Source organism: Phacochoerus africanus, chromosome 9, assembly GCF_016906955.1.
Source record: "Phacochoerus africanus isolate WHEZ1 chromosome 9, ROS_Pafr_v1, whole genome shotgun sequence".
In the NCBI taxonomy this organism is placed as follows: domain Eukaryota; kingdom Metazoa; phylum Chordata; class Mammalia; order Artiodactyla; family Suidae; genus Phacochoerus; species Phacochoerus africanus.
In genome coordinates, this window is record NC_062552.1 from 23,556,749 (window position 1) to 23,584,220 (window position 27,472).

General features: G+C 46.9%; 2 protein-coding genes across 8 annotated transcripts in view; one reads left to right on the forward strand and one right to left on the reverse strand.

Annotated features, from left to right (window-relative positions):
• MOG (myelin oligodendrocyte glycoprotein) lies at positions 1-12,388 on the forward strand. Of its 5 annotated transcripts, XM_047797756.1 has the most exons (8): positions 70-287; positions 1,674-2,021; positions 7,067-7,180; positions 8,724-8,744; positions 9,083-9,103; positions 10,830-10,946; positions 11,235-11,255; positions 11,554-12,388. In XM_047797756.1, exons 1-8 carry the CDS (start codon positions 203-205, stop codon positions 11,565-11,567), a joined length of 741 nt encoding a protein of 246 aa, XP_047653712.1. In that variant the 5' UTR covers positions 70-202; the 3' UTR covers positions 11,568-12,388. The 5 variants fall into 5 exon arrangements, with proteins under 5 accessions (XP_047653715.1, XP_047653712.1, XP_047653710.1 ...); XM_047797754.1 differs by lacking the exon at positions 11,554-12,388 and having other exon boundaries at positions 11,235-11,354; XM_047797758.1 differs by lacking the exon at positions 10,830-10,946 and having other exon boundaries at positions 105-287; positions 11,554-11,570.
• The window catches only part of ZFP57 (ZFP57 zinc finger protein), a 22,099-nt gene continuing 4,863 nt past the window's right edge, over positions 10,237-27,472 (reverse strand). For 2 of the 3 annotated variants that reach the window (XM_047797749.1, XM_047797748.1), the window contains exons 3-6: positions 16,799-17,291; positions 15,621-15,747; positions 15,101-15,181; positions 10,237-13,812 (exon numbers count right to left, since the gene is read on the reverse strand). In XM_047797749.1, coding sequence (XP_047653705.1) covers positions 12,539-13,812; positions 15,101-15,181; positions 15,621-15,747; positions 16,799-17,200 — 1,884 coding nt within the window. In that variant the 5' untranslated portion in view covers positions 17,201-17,291 and the 3' untranslated portion in view covers positions 10,237-12,538. Of the gene's footprint in view, positions 13,813-15,100; positions 15,182-15,620; positions 15,748-16,798; positions 17,292-19,187; positions 19,338-27,472 lie in introns of those variants that run through there. The other variant, XM_047797750.1, reaches the window with a different exon arrangement.

Sequence of the window (27,472 nt, forward strand, 5' to 3'; positions counted from 1 at the left end):
CTTTTGTGTAAGTGCCTGGCAAGGATGACGTGGGGCTGTTCCTGGGAGCACAGCTGGGCTCTGCCGGGAGGAGGCAGGGCCCTGGGAGCTCTGCCCACGGCATCCTCCCCTAGGGCTTTTTCAGCAGCAGAGGACACGCGTCCAAGGGCCTCTGCTTGGCCTGACCCTGCCTCGGGGGCTCTCTGTCCCCACTGACACTGAGATGGCAAGTTTGTTGAGCACCTCTCTGCCCAGCTGCCTCCCCTCCCTCCTCCTCGTCCTCCTCCAGCTGTCTTCCAGCTCTGCAGGTAAGGTTTCTCTTTCTTCCTGACCTAGGGAGACCCAAGCACAGATACCCTAGTTCCCTGGGCTCACCTCCTTCAACTCATCCTCCAGGTGATATACAAGTTATCTTTCCAAACAGAGATGTGCTGACGTGGTGCCCTTAGACAGTGTCAGTGGCTCCCTACAGGCTTCAGAAAGAAAGCCAATTCTATTGTGTGACCTTGACTCAACGCTCTCCTTGAACTGGTTCTTACATATCTTTCCAGCTTCGATTTCTTACCTATCAAATGGGGAATATCATAATAACAGCCTCTTGGAGTTGCTGTCAGGGTTCACTGAAATGAAGCATATAACATGCTTGGCCGTGCTGGTCCCATGGTCAATCCCCATAAATATTGGCTGAGTTGTAGTGTCTTGTCATGATTGACATTTCTGTTCTACACAATCAGGCACTAATAAGTTTTTGCAGAGGAGCCCTACTCCCAGAAGACAGATGCCAAACCTCGGCGAGCTGCCTAACAGAGGACGCCCAGACCAGGCACTTGCTTGGGAAATCCTTACAGGTCTAATGGAGAAACCAGCCTCAACTTCAAGTAGCTCCAAGTCTGATGAGGAGCCGCATCCCAGAGGAAAATACTGGGAGCATGTACAGGGCAGGGTCCTGGAGTTGTAGCAAGATACAGAGGATGAGAAAAAGGAAATTGAGCCACCTCTTGGGTAGATCTCAGAGAAGAATGTAGGACCAGGATGTGAACAGGGACAGAGGGTTGAGAAGTGATGGAGAGGTGGTGGTGGAGGAATGATCAAAGCAAACCCTCTAAGAGGAGAATGAGGATCAGTTTGGCTAAGTCTGAACAGGGAGGCCCATAGGACAATCAAAATGCAAGATACTGGGCCACATTCCAAGGGGAGACCTAAAGGATGGGAGGACCACATGCTAGAATATTCTGTCCAGGGCCCTCATGGTATCTCTAACTAGAGACCTTTAAGAAAAATTGAGATTCCCCTGGCTCTAGAATCCATTTAAAAATCAAATGTCTTGGGAGTTCCCTTTGTGGCTCAGTGTGTTATGAACCCGACTAGCATCCATGAGGAGGAGGGTTTGATCCCTGGCCTCACTCAGTGGGTTAAGAATCCAGCGTTGCCCTGAGCTGTGTTGTAGGTGGAAGATGCAGCTCGGATTCCATGTTGCTGTGGCTGTGGTGTAGGCCGGCAGCTGCAGCTCTGATTTGACCCTTAGCCTGGGAACCTCCATATGCTGCAAATGCAGCCTTAAAAAGCAAATAAAAATAAAATAAAATAAAAAATGTCTTAATCTTTCTCTGTTTTGAAGGAGCCCTTGCCAGAACACACTTGTTTGTCAAGCTTCCCTCTGATGCTCAGTTTTTTTTCTCTCGTGTCTTGGACAGGACAGTTCAGAGTAATAGGACCAGGGCACCCAATCCGGGCACTGGTGGGGGACGAAGTGGAATTGCCATGTCGCATCTCGCCTGGAAAGAATGCTACAGGCATGGAAGTGGGATGGTACCGGCCCCCCTTCTCCAGGGTGGTTCATCTCTACCGAAATGGCAAGGACCAAGATGAAGAGCAGGCGCCTGAATACCGGGGCCGGACAGAGCTGCTGAAAGAGACTATTGGGGAGGGGAAGGTGACCCTCAGGATCCGGCATGTAAGGTTCTCAGATGAAGGAGGTTTCACCTGCTTCTTCCGAGATCATTCTTACCAAGAGGAGGCAGCGATGGAATTGAAAGTGGAAGGTGAGTAGAGCATATGATAGTAGGTACTGGCTTTTGGGTGGCCAAGATCTCCCTTTGAGTTTCAATCATCCTCTCAGTTGAGATGACACCCTTCAACCCAGACAGCTCACTCCTGGTAGTGGACTCAATAAAGATACACATTGATTCAGAGGAACTTATATGCACTCAATGTCCCATACATCCGATATTCTGAGTGGGAAAGAAACCAGAATCAGAGCCCATGCCCAAGAATAGGGAAGTGACTCAGCAAATACTGTTATCCATACAGTGAATAGCAGGCAGCCATGAAAAAGATTGTTTTAGGGGGAATTCTCCCATGGCTCAGTGGGTCAAGGATCTGGCATTGTCACTGCAGCAGCTCTGGTTACTGCTGGGGTGTAGGTTCGATCCCTGGCCCCGGGGAACTTCCAGCCAAAAAAAAAAAATTGTTTTAGGGCCATACCACATGGCTTGGAGGCATTCCACAAGGTATGCGATAAAAGCAAGCTACAGGATGTAGGGAATAAGAACAACTTTATGTTTGAATATTTTATATACATATATGTGAAATAAACAGATATCCATAGGAAAATATGGCTCACTTTGGGGGAGAGGAGGAAGGGTGGTCTGTGATCCAACCAAAAAAGAAAAAATCATAATAATCCACATGATCATATCTATCCATTTATGTAAAAGTATACTAATATGTCCATTTGTGGGTACACATAGAGAAATTTAAATTTTTTTAAATAGAAAAATGATAAATGGAGGCAGCAAATCCAATCTCATAAATTTGTGACTATTTTGTGCTACTAGAGGGAATGTGAATAATCTGAAAGTTAAAGTATCCAATGGACTTTTCCCTTTCTTGTTCTGTTGTGGAAAGCTTTTGTGTGTGTTTGTTATAAACAAGGGCCTTATTCCTTTTTTTTTTTTTTTTGGTCTTTTTTAGGGCCATACCCGCAGCATATGGAGGCTCCCCGGCTAGGGGTTGAATCCGAGCTGTAGCCACTGGCCTACACCATAGTCACTGCAATGCCAGATCCTTAACCCACTGAGCAAGGCCAGGGATCGAACCTGGATGCTAGTCAGATTTGTTTCTGCTGAGCCACGACAGGAACGCCACCTTATCCCTAATGAGTCAAACTGATCAAATCCTATTACAATTAATTCCTCAGTTGATGTGTTTACGGTGTTTTATTAGGTGAGGAACGTTAATGAAGAATATATTCCTGGAGTTCCCTTCGTGCCGCAGTGGTTAACGAATCCGACTAGGAACCATGAGGTTGCGGGTTCGGTCCCTGCCCTTGCTCAGTGGGTTGACGATCCGGCGTTGCCGTGAGCTGGGGTGTAGGTTGCAGACGCGTCTCGGATCCCGAGTTGCTGTGGCTCTGACGTAGGCCAGTGGCTACAGCTCCGATTCGACCCCTAGCCTGGGAACCTCCATATGCCCCGGGAGCGGCCCAAGAAATAGCAACAACAACAACAAAGACAAAAGACAAAAAAAAAAAAAGAATATATTCCTGCTGAACACGGTCCAAACGAATAAATAAGCAGAACGAATGTCGAATATAGTCACAGAAAGAGATGTTACCTGTAGACTTTACCTCCACTGCTTCCTTTTTCTAGAATTGCATTTTCAGTATGTCTTGTATAATGGATGACATTGGAATTTATTTATTTTGGGGGTTTTGTTTTATCCCAGAATGGTAGGTGAAGTGGGTGGAGGGAGAGCTTTGAAAGTTCATTGCTATTTAAAGGAAGAACAAAACTGTTCTGAAGCCAGAGCCTCAGGTCATTTTCCTTTCCCTGCTCCCCACCTGCAGCGCAAACATCGGACAATTGATCACTTTTGTATCTCAAGGGCCTCTGTGGCTGTGCCGGGACCAGAAGATGGCATTGTATGCAGGATAACAAAGCGCTGTTTCTAGAGATGCATTTCAGGGATAGGAAAATAGCTCTGTGTGTCACAGAATGTTCTTCAGACAGCTATTTTCTCGGGGTGGGGGTGGGGATTTTTACCTGCAAGGAAGTCTGATAGTGAGGACCTTTCCAGTTTGCAGATCTTCCTCATTCCTGGTCAATAACGCCCTACCTCAGCGCCCTAGCTCAGCAACTGCCTTCTCCGGGACACTCCCCAGCCCTCCCACCCACCGAACAAACAAAAAACCAAAAACCGCCTGGGGAGAAACTTTTCCTTTAAGTTGGTTTCCACGTTCCAATCTCCTTCCTCCCTTCTCATAATCTGCATGCTTAAGAGTCTTTTAAAAAGAGTGTTTTAGGAGTAAAACCCTCTTTATGAGGGACCACCCACATAGCCTGGGAATTCGGGAAGCTGAGACAGACAGTAACTGTACGAATGCCAAGTTTCAGGTGTCATTACCTCCCCTCGTTCTCTAAAGAGTTTCTAATCTCTTTCCAAATTTATATTTTTCCTGTCATTTTTGTGATTTGTATTACTCCTTGTCTCTAATCCTTTCTTTAAACTGTTCACACACAGAAGTAAGAGAGATTATTGTAATGAGCCAGGTTTCCATCCGCTGATTGTAGTGATTATGACTCAAGGACGGATAACCTGTTTCACTTGACCCCACTCGTCACCATCTTCCGCAGCCAAATTACTACCCAAATCCTAGGCAGCGTTATCATGTCATTGCTAAATCCTCAATTAAAAAAAAAAAATCACAACCAAAATGCTATTGTCGTATCTTCAAATTTTAACAAAAAGTCTTTTTCTTTTTAGGGCCACACCCATGGCATATGGAGGTTCCCAGGCTAGGGGTCGAATCAGAGGTACAGCTGCCGGCCTACACCACAGCCACAGCAACGCCAGATCCGAGCTCGTCTTCAACCTACACCTCAGCCCATGGCAACGCCAGATCCTCAATCCACTGAGCAAGGCCAGGGATCAAACCCGAATCCTCATGGATCCTAGTCAGGTTCGTTAACCGCTAAGCCACGAAGGGAACTCCCAAAATTTAACAAAAATTCTTATCAATACCCTGTGCTCACATTTTTCTGATCATTTTATAAATACATTTTTACAACTGGTTGGCTTGAATCCAATCCAAACAAGATCCACAGTTTGGTGTTCGCTCTGTAGATTATCCCACGTTAGAGATTCTACTGATTTCATTCCCATGTTGTTTAACATGGTGTTCCATACACTGTATTTCCTGTAAATGCGGATATTAGATACACAAAATCAGACTCAAGTCTGATTTATTTTGTCAAGCATCCTTCATAGGTACTTCTATCACTTTATATCAGAAATCTCATAATATCTCCTTTTCGCTCCTGTTGTGATTTTAACCCTTTTTTAAAATATAAAAGGTGTACAAAAAAGGCACTAAAGTATATAGTCACTAAATCAGGAAACCGGGGATAAGAACTTTAAAAGTAGAGTTGGCTGCAGCTCCTGGGGACACAGTAACGGAAAAGAGCCTGAAACTGCAGCTTGAAAGGTGGTATTTATACCTAAGAAACTAGTTTGATGTTGTTTGTTGAGACTTAATACCTAAACTGATGGCAGTAAATTTATCTATGCCCCAAGCAGAGAACGAGATGAAAGGGAGTCTCTACGAAAGTCTCCAGGAGCCTGCTTATAGAGACTCCACAGGGAGTCTTTGGGGCGCTGAGGAGCCGAGTCTATAGCAGAAAATAGTTGGTGCCAGCAGAGCAGATTAGCCCCTTCCTCATTACCTGCCGCACTCTGCTTCTGCTCAGTTACTAAATCCTGCAGATACTACTTTCTCAGAAGAGGGGTTCTTAACTTTTCTCCTTTTTTCTTTTTTGGGCTGCCCACAGCATATGGAGCTCCTGGGCCAGGGATCAGATCCCAGCCACAGTTGTGACCGATGCAGCAGCTGCAAGAACACCAGATCCCTTAACCCACTGTGTGGGGATGGGACCTGCATCCAGCACAACAATCCCATTGTGCCACAGTGGGAACTCTGTGGCGGACGGGTGGCTTTGGTGGTTGATTTTTTTTTTTTTTGGTCTTTTTGCCATTTTCTTGGGCCACTCCTGTGGCATATAGAGGTTCCCAGGCTAGGGGTCCAATCAGAGCTGTAGCCGCCGGCCTACGCCAGAGCCATAGCAACGCCAGATCCAAGCTGCGTCTGCAACCTACACCACAGCTCACGGCAATGCCGGATCCTTAACCCACTGAGCAAGGCCAGGGATCGAAACCACAACCTCATGTTTTCTAGTCGGATTCGTTAACCACTGAGCCACAACGGGAACTCCCCTGGTGGTTGATCTTTTCTTTGTATCATGTACCCTTTTGTCAGACTGAAGCCGATGGACTCCGCTCAGAAGGATATTTGAAATGCATGAAACATATTTGTACTGAAAGACAGTTATCAAAATAGGAAAATAAGATATGAGTTGGCCTCGATAAGAGTGTAATTCCAAAACGATGAATGTAAGCAATATTTTGAGATTTCTACACCAAAATGTGACATGAACATATTTGTGATTTTTTGGGATGATAAAATCTCAGGTTCTGTTCATATAATTATGCTGCGTTGTCTACCAATATAATTAAAAGAAACACTAACTTTCAGTTTAAAGGTTATTGAAAAGAATTATGTACTTTTTTTCCTAAGTTCACAGATGCCCTTGACTTCCTATACCTCCACCAACTGTCCCAGTTCAGGCTCATGTTGTTCTCACTATTTCACTATTGCCACGGCCTCTTCCTTGACCTCCCTACCAGCCTCTCTCCTCCAGTCCTGCAGTTAGGAAACCAGATCTTGCCACTCTTCAGCATGAGGTCATTCAGGGTACCCCCGAGGCCCTGAGCACGAGATGAAAGTCCCTTCTGTGGTCCTCAAAACTCTCCAAGACCAGCCTGATATACAGGCTGGACTCCTGTCATTCTAAACCACTGGCCCTTTCTGGAAACAAACCCACTTTTCCTTTATGCCTAAGCTCAGGTGTCAATTCTGAGTCATCTTTGAATCTTGGTGATAACCGTTCCTTTCTCCAACCTGACTCATGGAGCCTCGGGCACTGTGCTGGGTGTTGAGGATACAGCGCTGGGCACCTGGTTCTGCTTTCAGATCCCTTCTACTGGATCAACCCCGGCGTGCTGGTTCTCATCGCGGTTCTGCCTGTGCTCCTCCTGCAGATCACCGTGGGCCTCGTCTTCCTCTGCCTGCAGCGCAGACTGAGAGGTATAGGCTAGAGGGAGGCTGGCTGGGAAGCCTTCCTTGGAATTTATTTTTGAGAAACTTCTGGGTTTTGAACTCCATGATGACATATTTTACATCTTACCAAATGAATTTAAATAGGACCTTGCATTTCTCTATGTGATAGGGCTGATATATAGTAGCCCCATTTTACAGAGGAGGCAACTGAGGCTTGGAGTGGTTCAGTGATTTACTCAAGCTGACACAGCTTATAAATTGGCAGAGCTCAGGCCTAAACCCCCATCTTCTGGCTCCTGTACTGTACCTAGCAGCTCATGAAAGTGGGAGAGTGTGAGCTTCAGAATTGGGCAGGTCTGTGTTATTAGGAAGTTTAAATAAAGACACTGTAAGAAGAAAGGCTGGGGGAAAAATGTAATTGTAATGTATACATATAAGGATAATCTGACCCCCTTGCTGTACAGTGGGGAAAAAAAAAACATTAATAAAAAAAAAAATAAAAGCTATGAATATGCAAAAAAAAAGACACTGTAATTAGGAGTTCCCTGGTGGCTCAGCAGGTTAAGGACCTGGAATTGTTACTGCTGTGGCTCAGGGTCACTGCTGAGGCATGGTTTCAGTCCCTGGCCCAGGAACTCCTGCATGTTGGAGGTGTGGCAAAAAAGAAAAAAAAAAGAAAAAAAAATGCTGTTAAGTACAAGTTCCTACCACAGAGCAGATGTTCAAAAGCTGTTTCCTTCTTTTGCATTCAATGCTGAGGACTCAGGTTCAGCTGTCGACAAAGCTCCTCTCTTGCGCCCAGAGCTTCTCTCCCACCAAGTGTTCTCCTCGAGGGCTTCCACCGAAGGACCACTAATTCCCCTCCCCTTCCTAAGAAGGGGAAGCAGCAGGAGGGCTTGGGGAAGGAGGGGGAGACTGGTGGGAATTCTCTCCTCTCCATCAGTCTCAAATATCCAGTTACCTCTTCTCCCAGGTGAGAAAGGTCTTCAGCCCACATGGCTGAGCAGAAAGAACCTGATCGGTGGAGGTGGACCGCTTGGGTTTGGATCGAGGTCAGGCACTGAACTTCCCAAGCCTCAGAGGCCTCATCTGAGTCAAGTAGAAATAACCCTGTCCCTGCTAAGGCAGAAAGAATTAGAGGACATTGTTATGTAAAGTGCCTAGAACCAGCCAGTCACAACAAAATGCAAAATGCGCAGTTCCTTTCTTCTTCTTTCAGTTGGGAAGTAACTTTAGATTTACAAAGGGACAACCCAGTGGGAGTGGAGTGACATTGAGAACTGAGAACCATCTAGACAAGCTGCAGAGCAGCAGGGGCGGTAATAAAACCTTAGGTTGTTTGGGGGCATCAGTGGACATTGCCGTCTAGGTTCTCCGCCTTCTTTACCCAGTATTTAACCCAGACAATAGCCAGGGAATGAACATGAACTCATGGTTTCAAATGTGGTGCTCTTCGCACTCTAAATTTGTTGCCAGGCTGCTGAGAAACAAAGGTGTGGAGGGCATTGGGTGTGGAGGGACCCCATCTAGCCTGAGCTAGAACTAAAAATGTTGCCTTTTTCTATTTTAGGAAAACTTCGAGCAGAGATCGGTGAGTTCCAGGCACCTTCCCTCCCCATGCCCCCTTTCTGGTCTTTGGGCACAACTGAAATGGTCACCTTCTCAGAGCACCTCCGCCTGTCCCAGTACCTCGTGCTCCCTCCTTCACAATGGAAAGCTCCTCTAACCAGTAGTTTGTAGTCTCTTTCCTCTTTCCTGCCTTCAGCCAGGACAGAAGTAAAATCTCCCGCTTGCTTCCCTCAGTCACTCACAACTATGAACAATTTTAAGTAATTACATAGCACAGGCTCGAAAAAGGAGCAAGCATCCCTTTGAGTGCCCTGCTAACTCCCTTTCCCCTTTTTCCCTTTCCCTTTGTTCTTCTTTCAGAGAATCTCCACCGGACTTTTGGTAAGTCCTGGGGTACCCAGCCACCCTCACCAGGTGGGCTTGATGTTTCACTCAGCAGCTGTCACCTGGGGAAATGACGCCTCCCTCCTGGTTGGTTTCCTCCATCCCTTGTTCCTTCTTTGGATGTCCCCTTTGGCATCTAGGACTGGTTAGATAATAGCCTTTCCCGTGCCTGGCACTCTAACCGAGGGCTTTCCAAATGTTAACTCATCCTGTAGGAATTACAAGCACTTTATGTACATTATTTCTTTTTTCAGGAATCACAAAGGGGAGGTAAACAGATCCTTTGCACCTAAACTTGATGTCTAGTTGGGGAGGTGATACATATAAAGTACATCTATCTCTGGAGTTCTTGTCGTGGCTCAGTGGTTAATGAATCCGACTAGGAACCATGAGGTTGCGGGTTCTATCCCTAGCCTTGCTCCGTAGGTTAAGGATCTGGTGTCGCCGTGAGCTGTGGTGTAGGTCACAGATGCGACTTGGATCCCACATTGCTGTGGCTCTGGCGTAGGCTGGTGGCTACAACTCTGATTAGACCCCTAGCTTGGGAACCTCCATATGCCTTGGGATCGGCCCTAGAAAAGGCAAAAAGACAAAAATAAATAAATAAATAGACAAATCAAGTGTTGCCCCAAGGACCCGGTTTCTGTACCTTTTGTTCACGACGGATGGTCCAGCGCCTAAAGACAATGCCCTCAACAGAAGGGCACCCAAGTATTTGTTGAATAGATGCTACAGAAATTTTAAGATGGTCCCTGCTCTGAGCAGCCTTTCTGAACAAACTCTCCTCCTGAGGCTGCAGGTGCCTGGAATCCAGCACACTCAAGCATTTAATCAGGGTGCACGGGTTCCTATCGTGGCTCAGGGGAAACGAATCTGACTAGTATCCATGAGGTTGCAGGTTCGATCCCTTGCCTCGCTCACTGGGTTAAGGATCTGGCATTGCCATGAGCTGTGGTGTGGGTCACAGATTCAGCTCGGATCCTGCATTGCTGTGGCTGTGGCATAGGCCAGCAGCTGTAGCTCCAATTTGACCCCTAGCTTGGGAACTTCCATATGTCGTGGGTGTGGCCCTAAAAAGACATCAACAACAACAAAATCAGGGTGCAGAAAACCAACACACAGGCTGCAACTCAAAGCAGAGTGATAGGAATTTGTTTTATAGGTTTTAACAAAAGCTGTAACTCTTCAACAGTCTGGTGAAGCCTCATGGACCCCCCCATCCCAGAATGTTTTGAAATGTACACATAAAATATAACTCATAGGATTACAAGGAAAACCATAGTTTTGAAATAGTTATCGAAATGTAAACAAACTCGTGATAAAGTTTAAATAACAAGAATACTCGTTAAATAATAAAATGCAGCAGCAGGTCTAATAATTTGGTAATTTCAAAATATTGATACAGTATTTTGAGATCTCTGTAACAGTTTTAATGGGAATGCGGGTTCCATTGGTGATAAAGCCACAGGTCCCCCTGATAACTGGCTTGTTAGCTATATTTTTAGTAGAAGAAAATACTAAATTCAGTTTGCAATTAGTGGAATAAAAATATAGTGCTTTTCTCATCTAAATCCATGAACCCCCTGGCTTCTATCCACAAACTATCTCAAAACCCAAATTATGAACCCACCCCATAAAAAAGAAACCCAATAATAAATGGAGGGGTAGGTGGGACACGAGGGGAACAGATGTTAATCCTGTTTGTTCTGTGGCCATGATTCAGATCCCCACTTTCTGAGAGTGCCCTGCTGGAAGATAACCCTGTTTGTGATCGTGCCAGTTCTCGGACCCCTGGTGGCCTTGATCATCTGCTACAACTGGCTCCACCGCAGACTAGCAGGTGCAGTGGTGGGGCAGCAAAGAGGAGCACTGAACAACAGGGACCAAGCCAGCCCTAAATGGGAAACATAGAGAGGTGGATGGAACCTGGGCTCAAGATCCAGAGCTGGCATTTCCTTCCTGCTCTGTCCCCAGAGCCGACCCCAGGCCACCAGAGAATCTAAGAGACCCACTTACTGAGATGGGTGAAGACCCTCAGTGGAAAGGGGGCAGGGGCCGACTGCAAATTCCATGGGGAGAATGTGGGAGCCATCTTCCAACCTGGCACCTATTTCTCTTTGTTTTTCAGGGCAATTTCTTGAAGAGCTCAGTAAGTTTTCTTCTCTTTCTTATAAGCTGAAAACAAACCACTAAGAAAGCAGCAAGGGGAAGAGGGAGCTCTTGAGGATTAAGGTCCCAGAGGAGAGGGGCTGGCTGGGTGGGGGTGGGGAGCCTCCTCATGCGAGATGGAAGCTGGGGGCTCTCCCCCTCCGCTGCCTGATGGGCCCCACCTTCTGCCCTAAAGCGGGAAGCCCTCCCACTGGCCTCCTTTCCCACTCCCTGCAGCAGCTGCCCGTCCTCAAAGTAACTGGTGACGGACTTTTCAAGTTATTTTCTCCTCATTCTAGGAAACCCTTTCTGAACCCCTTCTGGGAGGGGTGCTGAAGAGCCTGGTTGGTCCAAGGGTTGGTCCTTGGGGCTGTCGCATCCAGCAAGTTGCACACTCATCGGCCTCTTTGCTGTGGGGACATTCCCATTTGCACTTCCAGGAATTCGCTGAGTTCCAAACAGGATCGATTTCTATTTCTCTTCCTCCTCCATCATCTACCTTGTCTCCCCTCCCCCAGCTCCTCCCCTCCTCTCCCCCCTGCGCTACCACCTGGAAGCCCCCCCTGGCTATAGCCTGGCAGCTGCTCTTCTCTCCATCAGAGGACACCGGTGCCAGGGGGTAACACAGACAGGAGGCTCTCTGCCATGAACCAGAGACCAGGAATCTCCTCGTTGCCAATTACAGCATGCCAGCTTTGCAAATGGCAGTCATTTCGTCTAAGACCTCAGCCCTGGTGGGCAGAGCTGAGAGGTGCGGAGGGTTGAAGGGAAGGAGCAGGAAAAAGTCCAAAACATCCGAGAGAGCCAAGCGAGCTGCAGAGTGAGGACACGGAGAGCCCTAACCAAAAACTAGAGGAACCCAGAAAATGCTGGCCAGAGCTCCATCTGGCTCGGGGAGGCCGGGCAGCCTCCTGAGGAGGCGGAAGGGAATGGGGATGGAACCCGCCAACCCGCCTGCTTTAGTGCTTCCCTTCTGCTTCCACAGCTCATCCGCTTTGGTCCCTCAGGCTCTCTCCCTCCTCTCATCCTTCTCCCATCTGCTTCCCTATTGCAACAGCCACTGTTTTATTTAACTCTTACTACTTGATGGTCTATTCCAGACAAAGAAACAAGCTAGGTGCTAATTCATAACAATATAAGTTTCCGTGTGCCACTTCTTGTCCCTTTTCCTTTCTGTATTGCCTTCATTGTCCCCCTGACCTCTCTTTCGCTACCCCAGTCTCCGTACATTGGAGGTTGGGCCTCAGGAAAAACAGCTGGGAAAGACCTCAGCAGAAAGATCATCTATTTCCCTTCCAAGACCTTCGCTGCCTTGTTTGCTTTCTTCCCTCTGTGTGCTGTCTTCCCTCCCTTCCTCTCCTCTTCTGGGAGTATGGATCCAGGAGAAAGGTCCATGCCCCTGCCTGCGGTAGGGGAGGCGTCGGGAAAGAAGCCAAGCCACTGACCCAGGATTGCCCAGCATTTGTGGGGGCTGCCCAGGTACAGCCCCTTGCTCCTGTAGCCCCCCCAGTGACCCAGAAGGTCCTCTTTCTCCCCAAAGCAGACGTCGCAGATAGGGCACCGGTAGATCTTCTGCTTCCAGTGAGTCTGCTGGTGCCTGACCAGCCCAGAGAACAAAGTGAAGGACTTGCCACAGTGGAAGCAGCGGTTGGACTGCTCTATGAGGTGGGCCTTGTGGTGGCTGGAGAAAAAGGCTTTTTTGCTAAAAGTCAAGTGACAAGGAGGCCTAGAGAAGACCTTGAATCCTGAGGGCTTTTCTGGATGTGAGTCGGACTTGGTCTTCAGGCAGGCACCTCCCGTGAGGGCTGCCTGGGTCCCGGTCACAGGTTCTGGGCTTGTCATCCCTGGGGCCTGAGCCTTCCCAGTGGTCACCTGGTTCTTGGCTGCAGGTGCCTGGTTCCCATCTGGACACAGTTGGGTCTGAGCCTCAAGACCCTTGGTTTTAAATGTGGGTCCTTGGCTCTCGGCCATTGGTGCGTGGCTCCCAGCGGCCAGCCCCTGGAGCCCAGCTGCAGAATCTGGAATCCTCACAACATGTTTCTGGTTTCCAGACACCAGCTCCTGGCTTTGGTGTATCTTCTGGTGGCGTTTGAGCTCAGACTGGTCCCGGAAGCACTTTCCACAGAAGGGGCACGAATGGGGCCGGTACCCCAGATGGACCCGGCGGTGACGGCTCAGCCCGGAGGCATCACAGTAGGTCTTGTCACAGAGGGAGCAGCAGAAGGGCCTCTCCCCGAGGTGCAGGCGCCTGTGGTAGCTGAGGTCCTTGGGGTTCCGGAATGACTTGCCACACTGGCTGCAGCTGTTAGTCTGCTTGGGGTTGTGAACAAACTGGTGGCTGTGGAGGTTGGAGCGCTTGCTGAAGCACCTGCCACAGATGTGGCAGGAAAAGGGCGGCCCGGCCCAGGATGCTGGGAACACTGGCGTCCTGTCCAGGGACCCAGCTGGAGCGGAGGATGGGCCTGCCCTGCTGTAAGCCAGCGAGACCTTCTTGTCACCGCTAGTGTCCTCATTTCTCAAACTCTGGCTCTGTTCTAGAAGTTCCTCCTTCTTGCCTCCTATGGGGAATGAGGAAGAATAAGAGGATTCACCATGACAACCCCAACACAAGCTCTCCATTCAGTCCAAGCCACTTCTCTTTCTGCCCCCACAACATCCTCCTCACCCTTAGACCTCAGAGGCCAGAGATAAGAATAAACTTTGGGGTTTTCAAATTAAAAGCAAATAAAAATGTAACTGAAGTCTTCCAACAATATCAGAGATCAAAATTTTAACCTATAACCACATATCTTAAAATCTATTTCCTCTCAGAGTTCCCAACATGGCGCAGTGGAAATGAATCCGACTAGGAACCATGAGGTTCCGGTTTGATCCCTGGCCCTGCTCAGTGGGTTAAGGATCTGCCGTTGTGGTGAGCTGTGGTGTAGGTCACAGACATGGCTTGGATCCCGTGTTGCTGTGGCTGTGGTGTAGACTGGCAGCTCCAGCTCCGATTCAACCCCTAGACTGGGAACCTCCATATGCTGCGGGTGCAGCCCTCAAAGGGCAAAAAGACGAAAGACAAAAAAAAAAAATCTCTTTCTTCTCGTTTTCAGTCTGGCTCATACTTACAGACACCCCAGGTACCCACAGGTGACATCATAATATGTCGTGCAAATTGGGACACTTGAGTGAAGGGAAGGTGAAGCCAAGGCGTGTAAGCCAGAATCTTCCTGGCAAACCAGGAGATGTGGTCAGCTCAGACTTCAATTTCTCTCCAGCCCTTATTCAACTCTCAAGAACAAGTCTCCTATAGTCCAGCTCAGCATCAAGCTCATCTCTCTTCTCTTCTCTTTCTTTTCTCTTGGAAAGGACCTTTTTTGGGGCGGGCAGGGGGGCATATAGAGTTCTCAGGCCAGGGATCAGATCCAAACCACAGTTGTGATCTACACCACAGCTGTGGCAACACCAGATCCTTAACCCACTGTGCCAGGCTGGGGATTGAACTTGTGCCCCAGTGCTCCGGAGACACTGCCAATCCCATTGCACCACAGCAGAAACTGCTCTTGGGAAGGACTTTTTAACCAAAGAGCTGTCATGACAAAAGCAACCTACATGTAGTCTGTCCATCCCTAGAAACTGAAGACATTCATTTGTCCTGTATGGCTTAGATACTCATCTTCTAGAAGTCAAGGGACTCTAGCAGCAAGCAGATGATGTCAGGTTTTTTCAGCTCCAAGTCTGACCAGGCTGCAAGGATGCGGGCTAGGAGTGCACCTGCAGCGCCCGATCCTCGTAGTCAGCTTTCCATCCTCCCAAGGCAGGTCCTGGCCCTTTCCACCTCCGTCTCTCCCTGGCCATTCTTACCCAGATGAAGGCCTTCTTCCTTTGGGGGACGGAGATCTGCTCTCCACTGTTTCTCTTCTTGTTCAAGCTTGGCGGTCAGATCTGGATTAGACAGAAAGATTCTGGTTGGGAGTGAGAAGGAGAAGAACTGAGGTCCCAGGCTCGACCCCTTCACACCTTCTGTACTGTTGCTTTAAGAACCATAATCTGGGACACTTAGGGGCAGGGAGGGTACACTCAAAAGGCCAGCTTCTAACAAAGTGTCTGGTACATAATAGAAGTGACTCAGTAAATACTGGTTGGATGAATTGGTAAATTTGCATTTTGAGAACACTGTCATCACGTTACAAGTGCTATCTTTGCCTTCACACAAGCTTTTATTTCTTCTTTAACCCTGAGCCTAGTGACCCAGATCTTTCACACCTGGAAGGTATAGAATCAAGGAACAGTGAAGTTAACTGAACTGATCTGCCTGCCCAGGGAAACCAGAGGTCCTGGAGTCCTGGAACTGGATGCTTGTGAAGGAACCCCAGCTTCTTACCCACAGACATCAGGTTTCTGAAGGTCTCTGACATAACCTCCTGATAGAGGACCCTCTGACCAGCATCTAGACATTCCCACTCTTCCTGGGTGAAATTCACTGCCACATCCTCAAAGGTGACTGGCTTCTGGAAGAACAGGAGAGATTCTGGGGGTCTATACATACAGACAGACATCCAGTCTGAAGGTTCAGAAAACTAAGAGAAGGAGTTCCCTGGTGGCTAAGTAGGTTAAGGATCTGGCATTGTCACTACTGTAGCTCTGGTTACTGTTATGGTATGGGTTCAGTCCCTGGTCTGGGAACTTCTGCATGCCACCGGTGTGGCCAAATAAAAAAGAAAGAAAAGAAAACTAATGAGTTCGCACCGTGGTGCAATGGGATCAGAGGCATCCCTGGAATGCTGGGACACAGGTTTGATCCCTGGCCCCACACAGTGGGTTAAGGATCTGGTATTTCTGCAGGTGCATCGAAGGTCACAATTGCAGCTCAGATCTGACCCTTGGCTCAGAAACTACCAAAAATAATACTAAGAGGAAAAAGAAAACCATGGCAGGAGGGAAAAAATACGAAAAGGCAGGTATAAAGCTAGCAACTTCATTTTTTTTTTTTTTGGCTTTTTAGGGCTGTGCTTGCGGCATATGGAGATTCCCAGGCTAGGGGTTGAATCAGAGCTGTAGCTGCCGGTCTACACCAGAACCACAGCAGTGCCAGATTTGAGCCGCATCTACGACCTACACCACACAGCTCATGGCAACACCAAATCCTTAACCCACTGAATGAGGCCAGGGATTGAACCGCAACCTCATGGTTCCTCCTAGTTGGATTCGTTTCCACTGTGCCACGACGGGAACTCCAAAGCTAGCAACTTTAATATAGAGACAGAAAAAGAAGGATGGAGAACAGGGAAGAAACATGTACAGAGGGAGGGGCGTGTACTGAAGTATATAACTGAAGAGTAAACAGGAAGGAAGCAAAGGAAAAAGGCTGCCACTTTGGTGAATTCCAGCAAGTACTCCATGAAGGATGCCAGGGTGGTGTGCAGTCTGACAAAGGCCTTGGGTCCCTTCTCCTGGGTGTTGGAACATTCTGAGAATCCATCTGGTCTGTAGATAGGATAAGGGAGGACAGAGCTCCTGGAGTCCAGGATCTGGTCCCTCTCTCTAGCTTGGTCTCCTCACCCTCACCCACGTGGTCCACCAGCACTCTCTCTTCACAGCTTCCTGCAGGGTCTCCTCGTCCATCTGAGGGAGCAGCTTCTGTACAGGTTTGATTGGCTTCAGCTGGCCCAACGCCTTCTCTTCCAGGTTGTCTTTCTCTAGCTGTACCAGCTCCTGGTCTGGCCCCCATGGCTCCTTCCTGGGGCCATCTACCTCCCAGTGACCGGGCAGGTGGAGAGACTCTGCAGAGGCCCCAGGGTTTGACATGGCTTCCCATGCCAGGAGTATCTGCTCCAAGGGACTGTCTTCCTTTTCTGTTCTGCTGTCCAAATTCTCTTCTTTTACAACCAAGAACACCTTCGGTTCCCTCCAAGCCTGGGCCACAGAATTCAGGGACCCGGTCCCCCCTGGCTCAACAGCCATTGTTCAGGAATGCCAGGTTGAGGGTCTGAAGGTGTCTGCCTTCTGTTCCACCCTGCTTCCGGCCGCTGGCTGGTGTCCACCTCTAGGAAACCTGGGATCAGAGAGGAACAAAACAGATCAGCCAGAGGGGAGGGAGGAACAAGAGCTTCCTTATTTGATCAGGGAACACCAAAAAGTTACCAGCTTTGTACCTAAAACCTCTCAGCACCGCCCCACAAATTACTATCCTCATTTTAAGAAACCTAAAGTACAGAGATGCCAAGTAACATGATACGCCCGGTCCACAGCAGGGTTAGGATTCAAAGCCTGGATCCTGCATCACCGAGGACATGACTTCCGCTGTCCCAAAGCCCTCTCTAGAGCAACAGTACAGTAGTAATCTGGAAAGAAAGCATGTGCCTGAGGTAACCAGCCCTAGATCTGTCACAAACTACCTTATATGAACTTCTTCATTCTGTTCTGGTTTCCCTGGAAAATGAGATTAAAGAAGACTCTCTAAAATCATATCTAGGACCAAAGAATATAAGATTCTGGGGCTGCCCGCTCACCTTGGAAAGTTCCTGCTCTGAGCAAACAGGGCTAAACTCCCACCTCTTCCTGCAGACAGCCCCCCTCCCCTCCTCCGCTCTGCTCTGGGGCATTCACCCACCCTGCCTCTCTGCCTCCGGGAGATGGAATGAAAAGAATAAAGACAGAAAAACCTGTTGACTTTTTCCTTTCACTTTTTTTGGATGGCAGTAGAATTGAAAATACCAGCCAGGAAAAGGACATTTGACAATGTAGTTAACTGGGCTTCTGAAAAGAAAGCTGAAGGAAAGGTGCATTCCTGGGAGGTTAAGCTGAGCCTGTCCTTGCTCACTTCCTTCCTTTCCTTTAAGGCCATCCACGGTCACTGTGTGAGGTGTGCAGGTCTGGGTTATCCTCCTCCTCTCCAGCTGGGCACAGTTCAGGGTCCTCGCTGTCCTGCTCCCCTGCTCCAGGAGCCACCTCCGTCAGTGGTCCTCAAAAAGCATGTTGGGGGTGGTAGCCAGAGGCCAGATTCTGAGCTGGCTCTCTGGTTTTGGGGAGGGAGCATGACTAGGGAGACTGAATTTCTGGCGGTTGCTGCCTGCCTCTGGCACTTTCAGCTCCTACAGTACTTTCTACACCCACACGCCGCACAGCGCAAACCTGCCCGCCCCAGAGTAGAAGGAGGCTGGATAGAACTCAAGAGATTTTTGGCGCAGGCCGGTTTATCTGTTCCGGGGCCTGTCCCCGCCCTTCCAGGATATCAATCCCTCGAGGGCAGTGTCGCCATTTTCCAGTCCTCCGATCCACCCAATCTCTCTCTGACCCAAACCGGTCCCCATTTCCCAATTCTGAGATCACTTAAGTGCCAGGCTCCGTGGGGTCCGCCCTGGCCGCCCCAACCCCGCTGCTGCAGCCGTTGTAGTTTTCTGCCCTATGGCCAAGCAAAAGGGCCCTGGGGCACTTGCCCTTCTCACTCAGCCTTCGGGTCTCTGCGTTGTCCCTCAAGAACCTTTTCCAGCTCTTGCCAGCCAAGTCTCGGGCAGACAGCGCTTGCCTCGGGCACCCGCGCGCCCAGACCCACACTCCAGCGTCGGAGCCCCCCGCGGACAGGGACTGGGCGTTTCGCTCACCACTGCGTGGCACGCTCGTTAACACCCGCTGGATGGGGTTTACGTGCCCTTTGACTGGGAGGGCACTGCCTGATGCCCATCTGCCCCGAACCTTCGCTGCGCGATCCCGACTTTTTCAGCACGTGCCAGGAGCCCCTCCTCTCCGCGGAGTCCCCACCGCGGTAGGAACGGTCGGCGCACCGGCCCCGGCTAACCCAGGTTTCGTCAGGGGCCCCAGAGGGTGGAAGCTCCTCCAACATTAGGGGCCCAGTGGTCCCCTCGCCTGCCGAGGACAGGTTCGGGGGAGTACTGGGCAAAACTCTTTAGCCTCCAGCACCGCGAACTCAACTCCCAGCTGCCCTACTCACCGGCCGCGTGCCGAGGACGGGGGCTTCGGGACGCAGGGCTTCCGGGGTGGGGGCCAGCGGCGAACCCGCTCCGACCCAGCGCGGGTTTACAGGTCGCCCGCGACCCCACCCCGGCCCCGCTCCCCCAGCCGGTTTCCGCAAGCCCACCGCGTACCCTGCCGGGTTAAGCTGTGGACCCGCCAAGGTCAAGAGATCACAACCTAGGAAATTTAAAAGGAAGAGGACCGGCCCCGCCCCACTAGCCCATCCCTCCTACCGGTTGTAACCACTAGTCCCACCTAGCGCTAGGATCTTATTCCCAATCTCAATTTATTCTTGGGGAAAAAAGGATTAAATTACCTCAATTGAAACACAACCAACAACCACCATCACCTAGAGCCCAAAGGAGAAAAATGATTCAAATTTACCTATGGCCCAGCTACTTGGATTCTCTTCTTTGATTTACTTGGTCCTAGATTATAAGGATAATGACCACTTGATTGAGTACACTTAAAGTCCCATGTCCCACACAGACCAAAGTTGGGGACATAATGGATCTCTAAGTTTTATGAAAATGTTCTTGTCCCTCCTGTTGAAGCAGGAAGAATTATGATTGATGCCTTTGGGGTCACATGACAATCCCTGTAGCCAATCACTGGCTACACTAATGTCAAGCACTATAGCCAAGAGGATGGTGCCATAATTGGTCCGACTTGTGCTGGGGTAAGCAGTTCTCTAAGAGAAGGGTGGGATTCTGGTTACCTGAAAAAGGCACACTGGACAAGCAAAAGCATACAAAGCCCCACATGTACAGACTTTATGTATATAATAAATGAGTATCTGGATATGTTACATGCACATCCCAGAAAAACTGAGAAATCTATTGGCTAAACCTCCTCTCAAAAGAACTTTCTGTTAATATGGAAGATTTTAAAATAGTTCATTCTCAACTAAATCAGGATGTATTAATTTCCCTGGAATCAATTAAATGATTGAGAAAATAAATGGTCTCCGACATGTGACAGGCGATAAGTTTTATTTTCTCCCACCATACCACTACTTTCTCCTTTCCGCTACAGGGTTATTAATAAATGTATGGGTCATGATAGATGAGATACAGTTTATTCACTATTGAATAACAGTAGGCGAGAGGAGAATTTTAGAGATCCTGCACTAAATAGCATTGCTGATCTGTTTACCATCCCCCTTGAAGGATAAAATGCCCTCTTGTTCAGTCTTATTCTAATTTGTGGTGCTACTCCAGTGAAAGACTTTATAATTCGTTCTATTTAAAACAACACACCAGGAGTTCCCATTGTGGCTCAGCAGATTAAGAACCTGACTGGTATCCATGAGGATGGGGGTTCAATTCCTGGCCTCGCTCAAAGGGTCAAGGATCTGGAATTGCTGTGAGCTATGGGGTAGGTCACAGATGTGACTTGGATCCCATGTTGCTGTGGCTGTGGCATCGGCCAGCAGCTGTGGCTCTGATTCGACCGCTAGCCTGCAAATTTTAATATGTCATGGATGTGGCCCTAAAAAGAAAAATAAATAAATAAAGTAAATCATACCATCTTGTAAAAGAAAGTACATAAAACACACCATCTTGTACACTTCACATCCTGAGGCTCAATTTTCAAGATACTATGACTTTTATGGTTAAAGATAATATCAGGCATGTTTTAATGAGTTCAAAGTTTTAGCTCATGTACCTGACTCAGTATGAGGGCTATAGTAATTATCTTCTTCTGTCTCCTGCCCCTGTTACCTGATAATCTTTTTCTGTTTTGGACTTTCTAACCCTTAACTCTTAGGTCAGCTCAGCCTAAGACTCAGACTTGTTCCATCCTAGTGGAACTCATTCAATAGTTCTATAGCCTGTCAGTTTTCTATTCCTATTCTGGTGTTTAATCCTGAGTCTTGCAACTGCTTATCTTGTCCCTTTGGTACGCCACTCAGTTCCTTAAATTGGTTCCATTGGCTCCCTGCCTGATCTCCAAATTCTTAGGACCATTGTTTTTCCTTGGCCTCTTGTTTTCTATGTACTACATTCCTACCCTTGAACTATTGATCCCTCTTGCTGTCAAATATCTATCAGGTCTTCTGCCTGTTATTGGCACCTTCTTCTTTTCATTCCACCCTTAGCTCTTCATTGAATTTAACCACATGGAGCTCTTTATGACTCAGCAAAAGGGATCTTGCAGATTGATGGGTACAGAAGCCAGAGTGCAGGGAGTTGGTACAGACTTTCTAAGCAACTTGGCTTTGATGGAGTGCAAAGTAATAGCATATAAGCTTATTTAGATGGGAGAGATTTGAGTACATTTATAGGCCAAAAGGAATGATGCAGTTGAGAGGGAGCAACTGGATATAGAGGAGAGAGAAAGAATAGCTAATAGCCAATGAGAAAGCAGAGAGGCAGCCATCTTCCACTATGAGAATATGGAAATAGACTAAGGGGCAGAGCAGAAAAAGAGAATGAGGAGATGCAAGGAAAGATGCAGAAACAAAAATTGGTGGGCGTACATACCACCTGGAACCCAATCCCCTGTGATGTCCAACTATGCAAAATATTTTAAGATACTTTCTATTGATTTTGCTTCTCTTTATGCTAGCTCAAGCAAGTTTCTAAGGCTTGCAAACAAGAAACTTGGACCTCGACATTACTGTATTTGAACTCATCACTTTTCAACATTATTTTTAAAAGGCAGGCTCTTAATTCGAGTCTATTATTAGAAACTCCAGAGTCCCTAGTACATCTGGAACCCACTACTCAAGACTTGTTTCCTCAATCTCTAAACAGATGACATTGCCTCCTGCTTAACAAAGAAAATAAGAAGCCACATGAAGGAAATTCTGTATTTTTTTTTCCCTTGTACATTCCCTCCTGGGAATTTCTGCTGCATTCACATGGAAAAAGCTTCTGAGGGAAACAATATCAGCCATGCATGCTCGTCCAGTAACAAGTTCTTGGTTTCCTTAATCTTCTTACATAATTTATCAATCCATTTGGCATCTTTCATTTTAGATAGAATGAATCATCATTTAAAAAAACCTTCACATGGAAAATCCTAAGGTTTGCAAGCACAAACACCAAGTTTGTTGCTTGGGTTAAAGTTACCAAAGTATTTGAAAATGCAAAACTCACAAATTATTTAGCCATTCTCTTTGCAATTGCTCATAAAATCAGAAGCCATCAAGCACATCTATCAAAGGTTGCCTCCTCAATGTTTAAGTCCACCAGTCTTCTTTGTTCCCCAAACAAAATATTTTATTTAACCGATATCAAATTCAAGTCTATCTCTAAGGGAAAACCTCACAATGAGAGTAGGGTGGGACATGTGTGAAATGGACTGGGTAGGCTTCTCAGTCAGCTGCACTTCAGATTCAGGTGGGGCTGGTTATTGTCTGAGATGTTTCAGTATATATCCCTATAGATTCTGGAGGCACTTTTGGCTACAACTTTCCATGGTCTCTATTATGCTAGCTCATCCCAGATCCTGCCTACCACAATATCCTGTGCCAAGATCTTTCTTTCAAACAAGCTCATATAAAGGATAAGCACTTGGCAAAACCTGCTTTATTATCAACCTAAATTTTCCCCTTGCTATTTTTCCTTGTCTACCAATGGACCTCTTTTCATTTATCTTTCTTTTGCATTTTAAACCAGAACTGTGAAGTTTCCATGCTTCTGTTAGGAGGGCAAGAACTTACAGTACAGCATAAGAGTGGGTGAAGAGGACTCCATTCTGGCTCAGTGGTAATGAATCTGACTAGTATCCATGAGGACGTGGGTTAAATCCCTGGCCTTGTTCAGTGGGTTAAGGATCTGAGGTTGTCACAAGCTGTGGTGTAGATTGCAGACCTGGCTCAGATCCCGAGTTGCTGCGGCTGTGGTGTAGGCCATAACACCAGTTTGACCCCTAGCCTGGGAATTTCCATATGCTGCAGGTGCAGCCCTAAAAATGGGGGTGGGGAGAAACGGATAGAAGGACAATTTATAAGGCTGTGTGGCATTTTATGCCTATACAGCACTTTCTTTCTTTCTTTTTTTTTTTTTTTTTGGTCTTTTTTGTTGTTGTTGTTTCTATTTCTTGGGCCGCTCCCGCGGCATATGGAGGTTCCCAGGCTAGGGGTTGAATCGGAGCTGTAGCCACCAACCTATGCCAGAGCCACAGCAACGCGGGATCCGAGCCGCGTCTGCAACCTACACCACAGCTCACGGCAACGCCGGATCCTTAACCCACTGAGCAAGGGCAGGGACTGAACCCGCAACCTCACGGTTCCTAGTCGGATTCGTTAACCACTGCGCCACGACGGGAACTCCAGCACTTTCTTTCTTATCTCATTGGAATGATTAGGTGAAGAAGGTTTATTATCCCCATTGTGGATCCTGGGGATAAGGGCTTCCTCACATCAGGCAACCAACATATAGGAGAGCTGGGGTCCAGAACAATCTCTCAATTCCAAACTCGAAGGCCAAGAAACTTGGACTTTTGTCCAGAAGACAACAGGGAAGGGAACTCTTCTAGAATCTTAGACTCTCCAGAGACTTTAGTAACATCCCTGTCCTCCCTCTCTGGGAAGCCTTTTGTTCAGACTTCAATGAAACTTTATTTTGTGCCAGGTATCTTGAAAAGAGGGCATGTCAGTGACCTTGTTTAAAAAGCAGTGGAGAAAATGTTCTGGGAAAGTGGGTAAAGGGAGAAACATTTTAAATTTTATTGGAAGAGTATTAAAAAAATTAAGTGGATAAAAGATATTTTAGTACCTGAACTGAAATATTAAGAACAAAGAAATGTTGGAGTTCCCGCTATAGTACACTGGGTTAAGGATCCTGTGTAGGTTGCACCTATGGCTTGGATTTCATCCCTGGCTAGAGAACTTTCATATGCCTTGGGTGCGCCCCTCCCCCCCCCAAAAGAAGACAAAGAAAACAACAAAGAAAGCTTGACTAAGTGTGTGCACCGAAGGGTATAAGAAGATATAGTGGAATATTATCAGCTGATTTTGTATTTGGGGCTTGGTTCTCTGGGACACAGCTCTGTTTCCAGTAGTTTATAAATGTCTTTATTATTAGCAATTTTTTTTTTCCACCCCATGGCATATGGGGTTCCCTGGCCAGAGAACAGATCCAAGCTGCAATTGCAATCTCATGCCAGATCCTTAACCCACTGTGTCAGGCTGGGGATCAAACCTGTATCCCAATACTCCAGGGATACCACTGATCCCAATGAACCACAGCAGGAACTCCATCTTTTAACAAATATTCATTAAGTCAAATATATACCAGACTCTATAGAACATATTTATGGGTGTAAAACCACAATGGAATGGAAACCAAACAAGTTGCAGGACCAGGCCTGCCATATGAATGTACTACAGCCTATATACCTTGGAGAAATGTTTGCACACATGTACCAGAAACATATTAAAAGAATGGTTACAAAAGTACCATTTGTAGAAGAAACAGACAAACAAAAAAACTGGAAACAACCCAAATAACATCAATAATAGGTAAAGTTGCAGCATATTCATGTCATAAAATGAACTCCACCAAAAATATACATTTAGATTATTGGTGTATAATGCTAAAACCATGAGACTCAAAAGTAAATCATATCGATTTATATTAAGGCCCTAAACAGGCAACCATGAACAATTATGTCATTTAGGAATACATATATAGATGGTAAAAACTACTAAAAGAGGACAATTACCACAAAATTCAGGACAGTGATTGCCCCCTAAGGATGAGGGAGAGGGATGTGAATGGGGAGAGGCCGCAGGGGCTCCTGGGACATGGTAACGATCCACGCCTCAGCCTGAGCAGTGGACCCTGGGACATCTTTTTACTGTTCTTCCAACAGTAAACCCTTTCATTCATATATTACATTTCAAATTGAAAAGGAAAAAGATTATATGACAAAAGAAAAGCATTAAGTGTGACTCATGATTGAAGCAACAGTGCCCAGGAGTAATTATGGTATCATTCACACACAGTACAAGGAAATAAAAAGGTAAATAGAGATCGTGAGGTGGAGATGATGGGTTCAGGCTTGGCCAAACTGAGCCCTTTACTACAGAGTTATTCTGGGCAAATGAGGTATAATATTGCCCTGAGATCACCAATTGCTTTTATGCTATGTATTTTTTTTTTTTTTTCCAGTGGCCACACCTGAGGCATATGGAAGTTCCCAGGCCAGGGGTCAAATCTGAGATGTGGCTGCAACCTATGCCACAGCTGCAACTACAGTGGATCCCCCAATCACTGCACCGAGCAAGGGACTGAACCTGTGCCTCCCCAGCAACCCAAACCGCTGTAGTCAAGGCTCTCAATCCACTGCACCACAGCAGGAACTCCTATGCTAGATTTGAAGGAAAAAGAGAGCAGCTGAGCTCACCAACTTGTGTGTCCAGCATTGACTATCTTCATTGTAAACAATGACTAACAGTTGTGGATTAGGTTACTTTTCAATCCCACTCAACTCAAAGCGTTTATCATTATCCTATTGATTTGAATTACTAAGTCTTTTGTCTGTTGCATCCTGATGATCCACATCTCTGCAAGGTATCGAATCTAAAGCTGGGACGTGGTGATGGAAGACCAGAGAACAAACAAGACAAAAAAGTCTGCATGAGACAATTTTTTTTGCCCCACCCTGCAGCATATGGAAGTTCTCAGGCCAGGGATCTGAGCCACAGGGGCAACCTATGCCATAGCTGCTGCTACACAGGATCTTTAACCTACTGCACCAGACAGGGTCAGAGACAACACCAGATCCTTAACCCGCTGTGCCACAGTGGGAACTTCCTGCATGAGGTAGTTCAGGTGGGTAGGAATGAGATTTTGGCATGTGTCCTGGTCAAATTCTGGAAGGGGCAAAGAGAGGGCTAGATCCCGAACCAAATTTAAGCAATTTTAGCCACTCCATTTCCACACAGAAGTTGTCTACAGTGCTTTTTGAATCTCTTCATGGGATTAGGGAGCCTCTTAAATATACAGCAAACTAAAGTGATATTAATGTAAGGTGAACAGTTATGTATTATACCCACATATTGTCAAAGACAGAAAACTGATAGTGGGACTAAAGTCTAGAACACAGGAGTTATGTTTATCTAGCACCAGGCTATACAACATGGCAGTCACTTGCCACCTGTAGCGATTTAAAATTAATTCAAATTAAATAAAATTAAGTGTTCCTCAGTTGCACTAGCCATATTTCAAATGCTCAATAACCACATGAAGAGCAAAGATGTAGAATAGTTATATCATCACAGAAAGTCTACTGGACAGTGATCTAGCAGATAAAGGATGTCCTGCTAATACAGAAGGGTGGGCATCAGCATTTTCACATCTTAAGTATAATATTCCTTAGATCACCCAGTTTCCATTTCTGATTCTCTACTCTCCTACACGGACCCCCAAATTCCCTAGCCTTTGGATGACATCTATTTGAGAGAAGGTAAATTTGGTTACCTCTGAGTAAATCCAAATGTTGGGAAGGTCTTGCTTAAATGGGTGACAGAAACTGACACTATATGGAGTTGGAAGAAACATGAGGCTACTTACGCTCCATTCTCTGACTCCTTTCTCCTCACCCTGCTCACTAGACCAGGTTAGGTGTTCCTCCTTTGTACACACCTGTACCTACCTCCATCATAGCCTATTTTATTATCTGTTTTTAGAGTGATCTATGCAATATTGGTTATATTCTAGCCAAGGGCAGGGACTTCTCTTTATTCACTCCCAGTAACTAACAATGCCTGGCACATAGAAAGCTCTCAAAATTAAGTTTCTCCTACAAATACATTGCATGATCAAGTTAGACTATTAGGGCCTGGTCAGCAGTTCCTGGATACAAGTATGGTCCATATAGCAACCTACTGCAATCTCATCAAGATAACCTTTGAAATTGGGAGCAGCGGGAATGGAAGGGGTAGATTAGCATCATTCCTTATTCACCATCATTGGCCAACCCAGCTCTTTCCAAGTGGAAAACCCAACATTTATGAAACATTTAATATATGCTAATGTTTAACAAAAATGAAATTCTCCCATAAATGCTATGAACTATTATTATCCCCACTGTACAGATTAGGAAGGAACATCAGAAAGGACAAGCAACTTGAACAAACACAAGTGAACTAAAAATAGCGAAGCTAGTTTTAAAGTCCAGAACTGTTTGGCACTTCTGTATCACATATAAATGGGAACAGTCACTGAACCTTGTGGAAGAGAACCAGCATTTAAAAAAAAAAAAATTCATTTAAGGAGCTCCTGTCATGGCTTAGAGGTAATGGAC